The sequence below is a fragment of the Canis aureus genome, chromosome 18 (assembly GCF_053574225.1).
Source record: "Canis aureus isolate CA01 chromosome 18, VMU_Caureus_v.1.0, whole genome shotgun sequence".
NCBI lineage: Eukaryota > Metazoa > Chordata > Mammalia > Carnivora > Canidae > Canis > Canis aureus.
This window is the reverse complement of record NC_135628.1, coordinates 18889763-18908519: the sequence shown is the minus strand read 5'-3', so window position 1 is coordinate 18908519 and position 18757 is coordinate 18889763. Positions and strand designations below refer to the sequence as shown.

Genomic DNA, 18757 nt, shown 5'->3' with positions numbered 1-18757 from the left:
GAACCCAGACACAGAGTGTCACTGTCCACAGGCCCTCGTTCCCAAGTTTTGCCTGGAAATGGAAGAGATGACGTGACAGCCTTAGGAAGGGTATGGTGAGGACTTCGTCCTTTGCTCTGCTCTACCCCCCGACCCCCAGCCACTCCAGCTGGAAGGAATGTCTCTTTGAAGAATTCACTTAGGGGCTGGTAGGAACTCCTTCATGTTCCCAGAAGGAAACGAAGTGAGCCGCCCTTCTGGAAAGAGTCATATCAGTGTGGTGTCCTCTTGCGCTCCCCAACCACAGAATGTTGGTGGAGCCACCCCCATTTATGGGGGCGATAAGAGAATAAGGGGATATGCTTTGAAAAAAGTTTCATGCACACACTGAAAAAACAAAATGGTGAAAAGCCTAAGTGCAATGGAATAATAGGTGACACTGCAGTCAGGAGAACAGGACTGAGTTAGAGCGACCTTGACTTCATCTAGCCTCAGGATAGACTCTTACTTCACTCAGCACCATTATTTTCTCCGAGAGAAGAGGCATTGTCTTTAAAATGGCCAGTTCCAAAAATTAATGAATGGAGAAAGCTGGAACTTCAGTATTGTGGTAATCTCTACAACTTCCTAGACATTTTTAGACCGTGTGTCATCTAATTTCTAGTCCACACTCCTGCAATTAAAAAAAAAAAAAAAGCTTCTAACAAGAGTATGACTTTATCTAAACATCTATTTTTCTTGAAAAAGAGCTTAAAAGAAATGCAGAATCTCTAGGAATAGACATGTAAGAAAAACATTTTGATCTATATCTATTAGTCACATATTTATCCAAAGGTACATGCTGCCTTCCAAATATATATTTTTTTAATTTTTTTTAAAATTTTTTTTAAACTTTTATTTATTTATGATAGTCACACACACAGAGAGAGAGGCAGAGACATAGGCAGAGGGAGAAGCAGGCTCCATGCACCGGGAGCCCGACGTGGGATTCGATCCTGGGTCTCCAGGATCGCGCCCTGGGCCAAAGGCAGGCGCCAAACCACTGCGCCACCAAGGGATCCCCCAAATATATTATATTATATTATATTACGTTGTATTGAGAAGATGCTTCTTTAAAAAAAAAAATCCAGTACAGCCAGTATGGAAAACAGTATGGAGGAGCCTCAAAAAATTAAAAATAGAACCAACACTTATTCCAGCAATTTTACTTCTGGAAATATATCCAAAAGAAATGAAAACACTAACTTGAAAGGATAGCTGCTCCCCAGTCCCCATTTTTATGGCAGTATTATTTACAACAGCCAAGACATGGAAATAACCTTGTGTTCATCGATGGATGAATACATTAAAGACGTTGTGATATACGTGCGATGGAATATCATCCAGTCATAAAAACTGGGGAAATCCTACCATTTGTGACATGGGTGGACCTCAGAGGCACTATGCTAAGTGAAATAAGTCAGACAGAGAAGGACAAACAGTGTTATGATCTTACTTACATGTGGAATCTAAAAAAACCCACACACACAGAAACAAACAAAAAGAGGTCAGACTTGTGGTTACCAGAAGCAGAGGGTTAGGAGGAAGGCGAATTGGGGGAAGGCGGTCAAAAGGGACAAGCTTCCAGTTCTAAGTCACAAATTCATTTTCAATTCTAAAAGGAAATACTGGCAGGTCAGATGAACGTAACTGAAAGTAGACATTTGTCATGAGCTCAAGAGCTAAAGCAGCTTGAATGTCATCTAATAAAATTCAGCAAGTTCCAAGCTATGAAACATAACTGCATTCTGTGGACTTCAAGCTTTTTTATCACTTGAAACTTCCATTTACTCCATAAAACTTTATATGATCAAAGCTTAGTCTTTATGATTAAAACTCAGTCTTTGCCCAAAAGACAGAAATATCCAAAAAGACAGGGAACTTCTTTCCTGTTTGAATAAGGTTGATAAAGCTTAAGAGATTCTCCAGAAAATATGGAAGAGGTGTTGACGCCCTTCTATAGACAGGGCACCTGCTCTCTGGGAGACTGCAGATCTTGGAGATGGAAGTTTTGCGGACAGAGCACCCAGGCTGCAGATAGCACCTACATAAGCAGGGTTCCAATCCTTAGCTTCTTGTCTGTAGTCGTTAGGCCCTGGAATCTGGCTGCTTTAGTCCAAATCCTGGCTGAGTGACCTTGGTAAGGCCGACCTAACCTCTTTAAGCCTCAGTCATCTCAGCTGTAGAATGGGGATGATAATAACAGTGCAAACTTCAGAAGGCAGCGACGACATACATGAAACAGGGCTTAGCACCATGCCTGCCATACAGTCCACTTCCAATATTCTCAAAGACGAGCTACAAATAGAACAGGTGAATGATAAGATTCTTGAAGGTCCTTTCTGGCTACCAAATTCAAGCCAGGGCTAAAAGGATAATGGTATAGGCCTGCAAGACAGTTCTCCTCTCTCACTGCTGCTTGTACATCAGTGCTGGAAATGCCTCCATTACAGCTATCTTTCTATAAATCAGGCTCTGTCCTCTATTCATACACAAGCATGTTGGGAGTACGTTTAATGTATCAGATCTTTTCTAATGGACAGTGTGCTGGTAAGTCAGAAAGGGGAAGAGAAACAGAACAATCATGATGGAGATGGAGCATGGAGAAACAGGACCTGAGCACAATACAGCGAAGGAAAGAATGGAAGGCTGAGGGTGGGGGGCAGGGTACCTGGCAGCCCTGGAAAATAAGCGAGTAGAAAAGATGGTCCCCAGGGTCTGGGACACAGCGGCAGGGAGAGAAGAGCTATGGGAGGGAGATGAAAAGATACCGGAGAGAAATATCATCAGTATTTTTATCTTATCTAGCAACAACCTGGCACAGTGCTGCTCTGTAACATTCAATGAATGCTGTTCTCAGGACCGTATGAAACAAATCACACAAACACGGCTCTCACCTACCGGGAACCTGCAACCTGAACCCAGTGGACCACGATGATTACAACAAAGGTTGTCGAACTCCATGATCCCAGCAGGACTTCACTCATGCAGATGAAGATAAAATATCCTATTAAGCTCACTGATTTTTAAATAGCATCAAAGTTTTGCCTCTATTTGGCCCTCAAATTAACCATGGTTGCCAAACTGCTTCTGAGGAGAGTAGGCCCCTTCCTGCTGATCAAGAAGAGATGCCCAGTTTTAGCCACATGTTCTGGCATTTTGGATGGGCTCCGCGTTTGTTGCCTCAACCACCCATAGGTGCAGAATGTTTCCTAGGAGTGGGCACAGAGCCACATGCTCAGAGAACAATGGGCAGTCCCCCTTCCTGCCGCCACCTCCCTCTCTGCCTTCCAGTGAGGGCTGTTTTGCTTTAACTTCTAGCTGGGCCCATGGACACTTGAGAGGATTCTAAAGTGTGTCTGTACCTCAAGAACAAGAGCAATCTCACTAATAGTTACTGGCTCAGAAAGGATAACACTTATAAAGAAAGTTAATTATGTGAATTAAATGCAGCTTGTTTCTCTTTTTGAAGTACATTTTTTTCATGCCTTGAGGAGGGTGATTTACAGACACATTTGTCTCTCTTTAGAGAAAATTAATTCCAGTTGGTGTTCTGGGCAGAAATGGGGAGAAGGGAAGGAGACAGGCAGCTCTTCCCTCTGCATCGCACTGCCTGCGAATTTCAAGTTTTTTTCAAATAAGTCTCAATTTTAATAAGATCCTCTACATACACATTTGCTACTAAAAATTGAACTTGCACATCAAAAAAATTACAATCAATTTCTGAAAACCAGAAAAATCTACCTTATGCACAGCCTCCCCTAATTATACTCTAACCAAACCACCCCCCAAGTTTTCTGTGTATTCCTTCTGCACAAATTACCTGGCTTCCAGTTTTTTGATGTTAGGTTTTATCTTAATGACTTCAGGTTTTTCAAACGCCTAGGCAACACTCAAAACCTAGTAGTGCTTTCTTAGGTCAAACTGAAAAGTGGACATATACTGACGTCATTCAAATGTCGTGGGCTTGCCAGGGGCAAGGAGCCTGGGTCCAGCTGGAGACATTTTGCTACTATCCAGAACTTCAAATATCAATTTCTAAACTCCGTCACAATGTTTTAGACAAAGCAAACAATTTCTTTTTTTTTTTTTTTTTTTTAAAGCAAACAATTTCTTTTGAAGATTTCAGGGGGGGCCTGGGTGGCTCAGTTGGTTAAGCATCTGTCTTAGGCTCAGGTCATAGTCCCGGCGTCCTAGGATCAAGCCCCAGAATTGGGCTCCCAGATTAGCGGGGAGTCTGCTTCTCCCTTTGCCTCTGACCCTTCCCCCTTATGTGCTCTCTCTCTTCCTCTCAAATAAATAAATAAAATCTTAAAAAAAAAGATGATTTCAAAATAATAGGAGAGACAATGCTACATCCCCAAAATAAGTGAGAACTTTTTAAATATCTCAGCCCCTGTCTACATGCATTAGGCCATATGCTTTGGAACCATAATATATTAATCCAGCTTTTCACCATGAATGGTAATAATAGTCATCATGTGTTGGGTACTCACCACAGCCATCACTCCGTTAAATATTTGAGGAGGATTATCTAATTAAATGCTCAAAACAATCGTATGTAGTAGGTATTGTTATTATTTCCAGACTCCCTTGCACCAGAATCAGGGTGCTGAACAGCTGCTCCAAACCCTTCGAGCATCAGGCTAACCCTCATTCATAGTATACAAATGGGAAGGATATTCAGGTCCAGTACATTTGCACTGAAAATCAGAAAACCATTTCTGAGTTTACCATTTATTTTTCAAGGACTGTTCTATTGTATTAGCGGCATTATTTGTTTAGCCTCCTAAACAACCCTCCTTAAGGGTATGTGGAAATGGAGTTCTGAAGAGAAAGGATTTCCCTTTTTCCCTTTTGGGAAAAGTCTATCATAACTTTTTTTTTTTTTTTTTTTTTGAGAGAGAGAAAGAGGGTGAGTACTACATTAAAATTGAAATCATATACAGATACTTTATGAATACATCTAGGCAACTATAGTTGAACACCTAGCAAAGCAAAATATCCCTGGAAGTGATCTAATCTAAAAACCACACCCTCTGACTATAAGATGAAAAGCAGAGGCCAAGAGAGGTTAAGGAACTTGCTTGGAACCATCCAGAGAGGCAAAGCCAGCAATGAATCTCAGGTCTCCAATTATTAATCCAGAGCTCCTTCCACTTTTCCATTCTGCCTCCTAGCCTTAAAACAAGAGACCAGATGGAACAAACTGGACTGGAGGAACATAGCATTCTAATAAAATGAACCATCACATTATTATTATTTAGTGCTCTTCCTTCTAGAAAGAAATGGGACCCTAGATTTAGTGTATCCCGAGTAGTTCATATGAAAATGATGCTGCCTGGCAACTGCATCTCTATCCCAGGTCTTGCCCGCCTTCATTCACATCTTCCTTCATCACTTGGAAGGCATAGGTTTCCTTAAAAGTATTCATCCTGACAGCAAAGGACTTAAAAAGAAAATTGTCCTTTCCTACACACATTCAAAAATTACATGCGTGAAACCACTGGCAGACATGAAATAGACAAATTTTTCATCCAGAATTTGGCAGCTTTGCTGAAAGTCCAACATCACGGTTAACAACATCGCCACATTATTTGCAAGGCAGGAATTACACAGTAAGCGGATCACTCTTATGTTAGAGGTAGACACTGGGTATTTTCCAGGGTTCTTTCCAAAATGACAGGAATGCCACTTCCTGTCGTTTTGTGCAGCCTGCCTCTGAAATGAGTTAGAAGAGAAGGAACAGCAAGGAATTATTGATAGAGGTCCTAAACAATCTTGACCAAATAACTGGCTTTAAAAACACGTAAGGGTAATATGCCAAACAGAATAGTCTGCCAAATAGAAAGAGAAGAAAGCAGGTGGAAGAGAAAGAAAGTCCTAGTTCCATTTACTTGTCATTTCCTTGGAAAAACTGAGACTATTTTTTCACCTTGACTCTCTTACAGTAGACATTTGTGGTTTGGGCTTGCTCAGCATCCTTCCAGCCCTTCCTCTGATATCATCACTGGGATCTTCCCTCATCTTCACTCATCTCCCACTCTCAGGCCTTGTGATTCAAAAGGTGAGGGTTCCCCTATGATCCTACCCCTCCCAGAGCACTGCGGTGGTTCTCCGGTGCTATTATGGCCAGCCTATATGTCCATCCCATTGACCCTAGTTGCTAGTTCTAGAATAGGCATGGGATCCAAATGGATCACATGAGATTCAGCAAAATGGGTAGAATTATTGGGAAAGAAAAGTTGAGCTGATAGGCTATACCTAGAGCTCTGGAGTGGAGTAGAGGGACAAGGGCACCACTGAAAAAAACACAGCTTGGAATGAAACCAGTAAAATGCAAAGCCTAGTGAATAGATCAAGAAAGAATAAGAGACAAATTCCTGATGAAAATGTTTGGGCCATGACCCAACATGAATCAACTCCTCTCCTGTTTTACTTAAGCCATTTGAACAGAGTTTCTGTTACTTATAAATTTAAGAGCCTTGACTAAACATATTCCTCCTCATCTTTCAAAATCCAGTTTAATTGTCACCTCTCCTGCTTGGCATTTCCTGAAGCTCCCATAGCTATTTGCACTGTCCTCGTGTTATTTGTCTTTATAACTATTTCTCTAATTGTATTTTTCATTCAGTATTATACTTATTGCCAGATGTTCAGATTCAGGGTAGAGTCAGTCTTATCAACTGTTGAATTTCCAATACTTGTCCAATGCCTCAGACATAGCAGTCACTCAAAATGCGTGTGTTGAATTGAATTTTATTCTAATTTAATTTTGTTTCAGTGAATACTGCATCCTTCAACGATTTCCCATTATTTTGAACTTTATTCTATATTAGATATAGATCATCTACATGATCTGCCTGCCTCTCTCATTTCAGATCTTTCTACAGTGGCTCCATGCTTTCCCTTGAGCACACCAAGTCTGTCTCCAACTCAGAGTCTTTGCATTTGCTATTCCTCCTTCCAGGAAAGCTCTTCTCCAAGATAACTGTAGCTATAGCTCCACTAACTCACTCACTAAACTACATGTACTACACTCAGTGTTCTTTCTGATTGCCCCCTTATCAAAGAGCCTTTCTCTGACAGTCTTATGCAGAATAGCACCCCCACCACTCTGCAACCCTCATCTGCTTTATCTGTTTTCATGCTTGATGTATAGTGCATTTTTATTTCTTCATTTATCATTGCCTTTACCTGTACAATGTAGGAATGTAAGAAATTGCCCTGTTTTGTTCATGGTTGTATAACTAGCACCTAGGGATTCTTGTGTTCTCAAAATATTGGCTGCTATACATTTTTAAAATAACCTTAAATTTAAATGGATGAAAAAAGCAAACACTAAAATTGAAGTCAACCTATGCAAGTGAACCTAACTGCATAATAAATTATAACATAGTCGCCCTAGGAAAAAAAATAGAATTCTTAAAACTTTTAAAGATGGTACTTTTAAACCTGTAATGAAATATAGTCTAAGGATATAAGTAATTACAGTAAAAAAATATTGAAAGTAAGTTGGAGGTTTCCTTGCTGGTAATGGTACTGATGTAGTAATTTAAAATCATTTTGCATATATTGTAGGATTCAGCCAAGAGGTAAATACACTGATGCTGTTGGGAAACACAGTCCATAATGTGGGAGAAGGGGTATACAAACACAGAATGGGGAAAGGAATAAAGAAACTTGTGATGTTGAATTAGATTTATGGGTAGCAGTTTGGAGTCATTCTGTTCCCCAGTTCTGCCTACAGAGAAAGTCTAAAAGAAATGGCATCCCAATAGCAATGAGCATACTTAGTGCTCAGATCTTGGTTTTAAATACCATCTCCCATTAAAAGGAGCCAGGGTTCCTTGAAGAAATGACTGATTCCAGGGTTAGGGCAGGGAGACCAAAGGACAATCCTAGAGCATAGATTTGTGCCAAAAAGCAATGAAATGCTCAAAGACTAATTGAGCCTTGTCAAAAAGACACAAAGCCCAGTTTGAAAAGGCTCCCCCACCTAGTATGGAAAATATGAATATTAAAAATAATAATGGCAAAAAAATTTAACATATCAAACAGAAATGACAAACTATGAGTCCACAGTGATATTTTTAAAAGTAAATAATAGAGAAGAGGAGGGAAAGATTTTTCTCTATAGAAGAATACCAGGTGATTTCTATAGGAAGACAGATTCCCCCCAAAATCACCATTTTTAAAGACTCCAGCAGAATAACTGATTCAGACAGGAATCATCAATGAGTGCTAAAACTATTGGGTGACAGATTTGGGGGGAACAGATTTTCACTTGGTCTCACATTATTTATTAATTTCAAAAGGAAAGGAGTACCTTTCCAATGGTGAGACCTGGCAGCACCTGGACCAAGTGACCAAGTTTAGCATCGCCAATAATGAGGCCAACAGATATTATGTGCCTCTTGATGGGATACAAATGTTTTCACTGAATCTAAGCATTGAGGAAAGAATCAGACAAATTCAGAAAATGGGATATTCTACAGACCGAATGAATGAATCACCATGTCATGACGTTTTTCAGTCCTGAAGATGTTGGAAGCTCACGAGAATACATAACTTCAACTTACCTCCCCAGTGGCATAAAAGTCATTGTCTTTATATTCAGGAAACAGCAGGAAAAATTGAACTAATGCACTGCAAAAAGAACAACAATAAAAAAATCAAATGGCATCAGAAGAGCTTAATGCTCCCACTCTGCTACCAAATCTATAGGTTTGACATATAGGTTTGACATTTGAAGTAAGATGCTATTAGGCTGTGAGCTCCTACAGGCATTATATTCAAAGTGTTATGTATGTAACATTCCACACTGGGGATGGTCAGAAAATAATTGTGGGCATACTTTATGAGATTAATAAGTTGAGTCAACACCCTGGGCAGATTTCCAAATCTCTGGGTTTCCAACATGGACCATCTAGCTGTTGAGGAGACCCTTGAGCAAAGTGATACAACCTTTCACCTACTCTTATAGTAATTCTTGGAGGAAGTTCCCCAAACCTTATGACCCCATTAGCCTGGGTTTGTGGTGAAGTAATGAGAACCTTACTGGCTTACCAACCTCTTCCTGTGGGGAAGCCTGAACATTTCCAATGGGGTTCCCTAAATTTCAGCATTTTAATAACCAAAGAACAAAAAAGCTGTAAAGTGGCCATAGTCTACAAGAAAACCATCGAATGACCAGATATGGAAGTAACTGTACAGTGGCATCTAGGCTCAAAAACAAATCACAGTAAAGAATGCCAATAGACACTTGAATGAGTTCTGCTGAAATAGATTTCAGCGGACTCAAGGAAGTATTTCATAATAAGCAAGAAAAGGGTAGATCATGGAATGATTCTCTATTTGACCAAAATCTTTCAAAAAGGAAACAAAACTTGTGAAACTCAGACGCTCTATGAGCGTGCTGGCCCAGATTGCATTGTCTGAGAAACGAAGCAGCGCTTTTGTTCCAGCTTCCTGCCGAGGGACTAAAAGCCATGAACTATCCAGCGAAGATGAAAGGCAAGGAGGCCCTGCAAAACCAGGAGGAGGAGAAAGTTCAAGGGTTACAGGGAGCAAAACTGGGACATTACAACCACTGCAATTCTGGCTGTACTTAATTTTCAAAGGCTCCATAAAAATCCACCATTAAGGACCACTGTAGAGTTCTGGTTATTTCTGTATTTATTATTTATAGTAACTAAAGTCTTTGTAGCAACTAAATCTGGGAGGCCGCACTATATAGCTTCCATGTTTGTGCTAGCAATAAGCTGGCTTTAGCATAGAGATAAAAATAGGAGTTTATTTTCCACTCTTCCCTCTCCAGCCTTCAGGCTAAAAACTACTACTCTGTCTCTCTTCCTGCTAGTTGGACTAGCAATAGACAATTTAATATAGTAAATCTCAATTAAGCCTTCTGCTTTAGCTTAAAGCTTATTTCCTTAGAGAATCTGGTAAAGTTGTCAGGGTTGCCAGATTTAGCAAGTAAAAAAATACAAGACGTCCAATTAAACTCAAACTTCAGATAAACATCAAATAATGGTTTAGTGTAACTATGACCCAAATACTACATGGGACATACTTAGAGTAAAAAATGTATTCCTTATTTATCTGAAATTAATATTTAACTGTATTCTGTATTTCATCTGGCAATCTTAGTCCAAGGAGCTAACCTCTCAGGTGGCTTCTAGCTTGAAAATGTCAGGATTTTCTCGCTGAAGTTTCCAAGTCAAGGCCCCACTGGAGGAAGTTATAGTTTTAATTTCACAAGAACATCAGAACAAACATTCAGCTAATCATAGCAAGCTCTTGGTAGGTCTTTTTTTTTTTTTTTTATGATAGTCACACAGAGAGAGAGAGAGAGAGGCAGAGACATAGGCAGAGGGAGAAGCAGGCTCCATGCACCGGGAGCCCGACGTGGGACTCGATCCGGGTCTCCAGGATCGCGCCCTGGGCCAAAGGCAGGCGCCAAACTGCTGCGCCACCCAGGGATCCCTTGGTAGGTCTTTCTTAAATGAGAGTGAAGAATGAAAAAAATAAATTTAGTAAAAGTTAGATACACATAGGCCACCCATGCTTTAGTCCACTGTGTATGATTCTTATTCCATGGCAAGAGTTTGCTTAAAAATATAATCTAGAATCATACCTACATAAAGTTTCAAATTTTAGAAGCAGAGCTGCAAACATATGTAATACATAATACACACACACTTACACACACACACACACACACACGTCCTTGTGAATGCACTCCATACATTTTTTTGAAAAAGATTTTATTTATTAATGAGAGAGAAAAGAGAGAGAGAGAGAGAGAGAGGCAGAGACTCAGGCAGAGGGAGAAGCAGGCTCCATGCAGGGAGCCTGATTCAGGACTTGATCCCAGGTCTCCAGGATCAGGCCCTGGGCTGAAGGTGGTGCTAAACCGCTGAGCCACCCGGGCTGCCCAACACTCCACGCATTTATCCAAGCACAAGAGCTAGATGTCCCAGGAAGCATGCTTCTGCCAGATGATTCCATTTGGCAACCTTGCTAGCATTGTGCCAAGGGCCTTATCTAATAACTAGAATTTTAGTTAAAGGCCACCTGGTGGCAGAAAGTTGCATTAAAGGACATCAGGAAGAATCGGAGCTTGCGAAGGACAATGACAAGGAAGAAATTATTGCTCAGATAAATTTTGCAAAAAGGAAAGTTGGTGAGTTCAGGGCACAGAGGGTAGATGGAAATGATAATGCACCAGAGAATCTGGTGAGTTCGAATGGGGTCACAGGAATGATAAATACAAGATGTTCAAAAGAATCCAGGCTAAAATAAGGCCTATGGGCAGCCATCCTCCCCATTCATTCCACACCCAGGAAGGCCAGGCCAGGATCTGCTCTGTCCATGCCAATCACACAGTGTTCTCATTTAATATATGAAACCTATTTCATGGTCATTGTTATGAAGTTTTGTTTAGCAATTGATATTATTTCCTATACCAACTAACAGGTGGAATAGAATAATACTATCATTTCCGTCTGCTGCTAACAAACTAACTTGAGGCATGCTACCAGACTGGCTACTAGACGGTAAGCACCAGAGCAAGGACTTCAGGGCTCCTTGACTGATCTATCACCTGCACCAGAAACAGTGTCTGGCATATAGCAGGCAATTGATAAATAGTGGCAGAAGGAGAATGGCACTAGATAGCATATTCTAAATCAGTTAATAAATGTATTATTTTTTAGTACATTTATTTATTTTTATTACTTAAACCAGAGGGGCATTAAGGCTCAATAGCATGTTCCAAATACCCCCAAAATTGAATATTTAAATATGTTGTTAGTAAAAACAACAAAAAAAGGGCAGCCCCAATGGCTTAGCGGTTTAGCACTGCCTTCAGACCAGGGCGTGATCCTGGAGACCCGGGATTGAGTCCCACGTCAGGCTCCCTGCATGGAGCCTGCTTCTCCCTCTGCCTGTGTCTCTGCCTCTCTCTCTCTCTCTGTTTCTAATAAATAAATAAAAATGTTGAAAAAAAAGAAAAAAAGTTTTACTTCCAAACACAAAGAAAAGCAGCCTACGTTGTGAATGTCAAATGCCTCGTTAAGAGTCTACTCCTTACAGCCATGGACTTTTACTAGTCAAAAGGAATAGGATTTTCAGGGGGGTGGGGGGAAGAAAAGAAAATGGAAAGAAAATAAAAAAGAAGAAAAAAGCTAGGGAGAGAAAAAGAAGGTCCACTCTTTAAACCTGTAGTAACCCATTTATAGGTTTCAAAGTGACCTTCTTATTCCAAACACCCATCTGGAGAGCTGGAGAGAAGAATGTAGTCACAAAGGGAAACAAATAGTGTAAACTATAAAGGAAACAGCTGAAATCAGTTTTCTGCACTACCCTTGATTAGCTATTTTCCAGTTCTAAGAGCCTGAAGCAAAAAGAACTAAAACAGCTATAAACAATGGATGCTTTGAAATAGGTTCTCTTTACATGTCATGCAAGAGGAGATGTACCACATGTCAGCAGTAAATATCCACATGGAAGGTCAATGGGAAGTTGGGACCATCTTTGGGGGAGGGGAATGAGTGACAGAAAAGGAATGGCAGGGTTGCATGCTCTGGCTTAGAGGGCACTGATGCATTTCTCCACGACAGAACCTCCGCCCTCTGGGTGTTTGCTAGTTAAACAACTGAGCTTGTTTAGATTTAAACCAAAAGACGGTCAGAGGGGGTAGAGAGGCATAGGGGGAGAGGTAGGTTTTCTATCTGTAAAATGAGAACACACAGTCACCGCTCACGGTGCTTGAGTAAACTTGTAAGGACAGCCATCACAATTATATCTCTATAGGGGAAGAAGAGGTGCCTGAGCTTGGGCTGGAGAAGGGGGATTCCTGTGGAAATCTGGCTAATATGCTCCCCAGGACTCACTGAACCTGGAAGCACAAGTATGGGGTCTTAGCTATCCCCCTGGTAAACTGAATGGAAGTGTTAAAATAATGGGACACAGAACAAATAAAGTGCAGAAAACAGCAGCCATATTGTTTTCTGGGTCAGCAAAGAAGAGAGAGAGAAATATCTCTGGAAGAAAGGCCGGAAGCTCCTCTTTCCTCTGTTCCCCCAGCCATCTGCCTTAGGGAGAAAGAAAAATAAAACGGAAAACTTCTGTCAGAGATCAAAACACTCTGACTTCTATTAGATTTACTTTCACTTTAGGGATGGGTTGGGTTTGCTCACCATGCAGAAGGAGTGTTTGCTGCAACCCGGCAATAGGGAAACTGGTTAACTCTTTCAAGCCACTAGGATTCTTTGAGAAAATTATTATGATGCATAATGTGGGGCCCGAATGACCTCAAAGAATTCAGGGCTTGATCTCTAGTAATAATTTACAGACTGGAAAAAATGTGACCAAATAAGAACGGTCACTTACTTAAAAAAAAAAAAAAAAAAAAAAAAGTACTAAAAATAGCTATAACAAATATGAGTAAGGAAAAAAAATTATATGTACACTGTTTGACCAGGCTTACAACTTTACATTTTCCTTCCATTTTTTTCTTCTTTTTAGTAAAAGATTAACTTTGTGAGACGAAATAAAAAATAAGAGACTAGTAACAATCTGAGCATGGGAATCATGAATGGAAAGAAAGGGGAGAAAGAAAAGAAACAAGCAAGCATCTAAGAAGATGTTTCCAAGCAAATGCAAAGTTAAAATGCAATGCTGGAAAGAAAGCAAAATCCTTTCAGGCATCTGGCTGAAAAGTTTGAAAATCATCTTTGGTGGAATTATTCTGCTCTGTTTCTATTGTTTCTTAAAGGCTATTTTTATTTTTTTTTTATTTTATTTTTTTTTATTTTTTTATTTTTTTTTTAAAGGCTATTTTTATAAGATTACAATCATGCCTTAGGATTCCGGCCTTCCTTGTCATTTTCCCTGCTGTCATTTTCACAATTTTCAGTGATAAGAAAACAAAGGGGAAAATAAACCAAATGTGCACACGCATGTGTGTGGATGTGAACTCCTCATGTAGAAGTATTCTTTTTTTAAAAATTTTTATTAATTTATTCATGAGAGACCCAGAGAGAAAGAGAGAGAGGCAGAGACACAGGCAGAGAGAGAAGCAGGGAGGGAGCCCGATGTGGGACTCGATTCTGGGACTCCAGGATCACACCCTGGGCCAAAGACGGTGCTAAACCACTGAGCCACTGGGGCTGCCTTAGAAGTGTTCTTAAAATGCTTAAAAAAAAAGAAGAAGAAGAAGAAGAGGAAGAAGTGTTCTTAAAATGTCTTTTAAGAATGAGATCACGAGGGCCAATCAGTAATAGTTATACTATTGGATGAATCTCCCTATTGAAACAGAAAAACATTTGGTCTGAAGAAAGCCAAGAGGAAGCCTGGTCCTTTTACCTGTATAAATTCCGTGCCACATCATCCTCGTTGACTGCATATCCCTGGGGGCTGGTGGTAAAACTGAAGCCTGTGCCCACCTGAAGGTGAAATAAATAAGCAGGTGTAAACACAGAGAAGCACATGCCCTGGATCCGGCAGGGAGCTACCACACCAGAAGGAAATCAACCTTATTCCAAAGGCCAAGCCTCTGACCTCAGATTTCTCCTCTACCCCACGTACATTTAGCCATCCTCACAAAAGGATACTGCATTTCACCTTTTTCCTCTCCTCTCCTCCAAACCCAAATACAATATCAGCATAGGGGTGCCTGGGTGCTCATTGGCTGAGCATCCAACTCTTGGTTTCAGCTCCGGCTGTGATCTCAGGGTCGTGAGATGGAGACCAGTATCAGGTTCCTCGCTCAGGAACCTGATAATAAGGTCAAGTCTGCTTGGGATGCTCTCTCTCTACCTCTCCCTCTGCTTCTCATCACCCCTCTTGTGCTCTTTCTCTCTCTCTCTCTTAAAAAAAAAAAAAAAAAATCAGCACAAAGCTCTGCCCTGAGGTCAGGGAGTGAGCTTTCTTGATTCCAGAGTGGGGACCCTGTCAGATGTTGATTTAAGGGGGAGGAATTCACCTTTCCTGGCCCCCATAGCAGTATCAGAAGACCCAAAGTTATCTCCTCTCTGAAACCTGGAGAGTGTATTGCTCTGTTCTGACAAGAAGGAACTCTCTAGGCTGGAGAGAAAAAGTGTGTGTGTGTGTGTGTGTGTGTGTGTGTGTGTGTGTTTTGCTTTTTCATTTGTGAGGAATATGGCCACTAAGCCCCTTCACCTTCAGTTAGGTAGGTTTGAAAATAAAGATTAGTTTTAAACTAATATTTCCTTATGCCTAGAGATTCATAGACAATTAAGCTATAAAATTAAGAAGCTAGCAATTTAGTTTGTGTCAATAATTTCTGAAAGGGATGCACCTCAACCAGGCCTAAGTATTTTTGCTTTTGTTTTTGTTTTCCCCAAACACACAAGGGAACAAGGACATTTCATTCAGGTCATGCAACATAAATATGTAATTATAAACTAGGAAAGAGGATGGTTGACAAAACTTGGTGGGAAAGGCAGGAATGAGTATGTTCAACTCCTTTTATCCCTATTTATGTTTCCTCTTTGAACCATCCGGAAAGTGAGAGAAATCAAAGAAATTAGTTAGGGATTAAAGATACTCCTGATCAACAGAAGCTTATCCTAAAGTTACTCTTTTATTTTGTTGTTTACTGGACTCCATTTCAGAAGAACATCCCAAAAAGAATTCCACTTTTTGTTCCTAGATGAGGCTCACCGTGATAAATGAAGGAGACCGGTTTTGACTTTTTAAACCTAGAACTCTGTTAAAAAGATTAGGAATTCTAATACTACATAATAACACAGGATATTATATCATCAGTGGAAAGAAACTAATCCCTTACCCTAGATGCTGTAAATCACTGAACAGGACATTTCATAAGATTAAAAATGAGAGAAGGAGACAAAGTAGCAAGCAAAATTCCCAAACTTGGATTTAATGATACATGTTAGAAAAGCTAAATCTCAAGTGTGTTTTTGAACAGATTGAATTTTATTTTTATTTATTTATGTTTTGAATTCTATTTTAAAAAGCAAAAAGACTCTAAGTCTCTATTGCCCTTCCTCCCCTATTTCTTAAAAGTACTTTATAAAAAGAAAAAAGACAAGAAAGGCCCACAGTGACATTTGATAGATACTCACTGGATTATCAATGTAAAGCATGGAGAGTGTGGTGGTCCAAGGAAAGTCTCTGGCACGCACTAGTAAAACAGAGAAGAGGTTTGAGACTGGGTCTTTAACGAAATATCGCACCTAGGACATAGGTCTGCTCAGGAGCCCAACAAGCCCACCTGTCCCCATCACATGAATGAACTCCTGGTATCCCTCTAACGTTGCTTCATACTTTCACAGTGGAGAACAGACACCAGTACCTTTTTCTTCTCCTCTCCTCTCCTTTACTTTTCCTGGACCCAGAGGGTTTCTACATCTAGAATGAAGTTTGAAAACAAGACCCCGTGCACCTGGTTCAATGAAAATATTCATCAATCACCTATAGGATAAACCCATCTGTCTGATCCAATCAACCATTCTTAACTATCTGGTCCTTCTGAATCCTTTTACCCCTAGCCAATGCTAAAGAGATCAACTCCAACAGAATTGGCATACATGCTTTTATTTTTTTATGTTTTAATTCAGAGAGAGAGAGAGGCAGAGACACAGGCAGAGGGAGAAGCAGGCTCCATGCAGGGAGCCCGATGTGGGACTCGATCCCGGGTCTCCGGGATCATACCCCGGGCTGCAGGCCGTGCTAAACTGCTGCGCCACCGGGGCTGCCCGGCATACGTGTTTTTATACCTGAGTCACAGAATAGTTCACCCTCCAAGTTCTGACCCAGGGAAAGTAAACAATCTCCCTTATCCCCTGAAAATGAGATGGAGGGAAACCAGGTTACAGCCAGGTATGGTTCCTCCTCTCCTTCCTCTGACCCAACCCCCCAACCCATAGCATCTCGCTTCCAAGATATCTGATCCTGCATGCAACTGAACCATAAAGTGTTCAGTTTGTGTGAATAATTAGGGATATGATTCCACCCATTAGTCTCATGCAAAAGGACTCGCCCAAATAGTAATAGATACCAACTGTTTTCCTAAGCCCAGATTGCTTGAGTCAGCAGCTGACTGCAAGAAAACAGCTTAGAACCTTTCACCCAAATTTCAAGGGGAGGAAGCAGCACAGCCAAGATGCTCACTATGGTGGCTCCTCCTTCTTGGATCGACATTGCCAGACAGCTATGTTTTTCTAATTGAAAACTATTAAGCTATTCCTTGTGGTTTCATGTACACTTTCAATTTTTTCCGGAGCAGATACAAGGTTCAGGTGAAAACTTCTCCATAGGAAGATAGAGTCCAAGCAGTACTTACAGGTCATGTTACTTGTGACAAAAAAAGGTCCATGTTCCACAAAGAGTCCAAACATGGATGAACCTCCTGGCCCTCCTTGCAGCCAGAGAACTACAGGAGCAATTGCTGGGTCTACCTAAAGGGACAGAGAAGCTAGTGACCACACAGAGTACTAAGCAAAAGAACACACTCAAGCTAACTTATCCTGATCCTGTGTCTTTTACTGCCTTGATGACATCTCATAAAGCCTTCCCAGACCTCAGTGACCGCTCCCCATGACAAGCGAAGTGCTGGTTGTCTCTTATCTTAAATTAGTATTTGCCTCACAATGCTAGTATCTATCTTGCTCAGTTCAGTCTTTCCCTGCCAATAGCCAAAAAACCCACTAAATATAGAAGCTTCGCCTCTGTATGCCCCCTACAAACCCAGCACACTATGCCTAGGGCACGGTCATATTTTTTTTAGCTGTTTAAACTTGCGTTTGACCAACAGATTCCCAAAGACACATAGCAAAGAATTCACCCTCCTCGGTGACAGCTTGCCCAAACTGCCTTTCTGATTTAATTCACTAAGAGGGTGTTCACAAGGACAACAGCAACTTTATCCACCACAAGGAAACTGAGAAGAAGCACACAGGCCCAGAGTGGTTTAGCCAATGCAAACAATAGCAACAAAACCCTAAACAAGGATGAATTGATTGGGGAGATAAGGAAGAGGTAAATGAGAAAAGGTCATTGGCAGGGGTGGGATGACAAAAAATGAGCTTCTGGCTGTAGAATCAATACCATCAACCTCAACGACAGAGGGGTCTTTACTTCTTTCATATCTCTTTACATATTTATTGAGCACCTCATATGTGTCAGGCACCATGCCGGAAGTAGCTACAAAGCAGGGCAGTGAGTGAAACAGCAACAACATCAACAAACCACTCTTCCAATTTACATTTTCATGGAAATGCAGACTGTAAGTAAGTAAAGGAATAAACCCAATGATTACAGAGTGTGTAAAGGAAATAAAAGTGATGTTAAGAGAGTGGGTGAGGGGGTGCCTGGGTGGCTCAGTAGCTTAAGTGTCTCCCTTCAGCTCAGGTCATGATCCTGGGGTCCTGGGATGGAGTCCAGCATTGGGCTCCCTGCTCAGTGGGGAGTCTGCTTCTCCCTCTGCCTCTGCTCTTCCCCCTGCTTGTGCTGTCTCTCTCTCAAATAAAGAAATAAAATCTTAAAACAAAAAGAGAAAGTGGGTGAGCGCAGAAAAGTATAGTGCTTCCTTTAAACCCAAGTGATCATAGGAAGGACTCTGAGATTCTGAGCTGAATAAGACCTAAGTTCTAGAACGATCCAGCCACGAGAGGAGCCAGGGAATGATGCCACAGACAGAAGAAAATGGTGGAGGAAAATATTTATGACAGAGAAGAGCTGGATG

The 18757-nt window shown here is 40.9% G+C and overlaps 1 protein-coding gene across 4 annotated transcripts in view; it reads right to left on the bottom strand.

Moving 5' to 3' along the window:
- The window catches only part of CPVL (carboxypeptidase vitellogenic like), a 126994-nt gene that overhangs the window by 69143 nt on the left and 39094 nt on the right, over window positions 1-18757 (bottom strand). For all 4 annotated transcript variants that reach the window (XM_077856378.1, XM_077856381.1, XM_077856379.1 and 1 more), the window contains exons 4-7: window positions 17357-17471; window positions 16137-16195; window positions 14392-14471; window positions 8601-8667 (exon numbers count right to left, since the gene is read on the bottom strand). In XM_077856378.1, the coding sequence (XP_077712504.1) occupies window positions 8601-8667; window positions 14392-14471; window positions 16137-16195; window positions 17357-17471 (321 nt within the window). The remainder of the gene's footprint in view (window positions 1-8600; window positions 8668-14391; window positions 14472-16136; window positions 16196-17356; window positions 17472-18757) is intronic.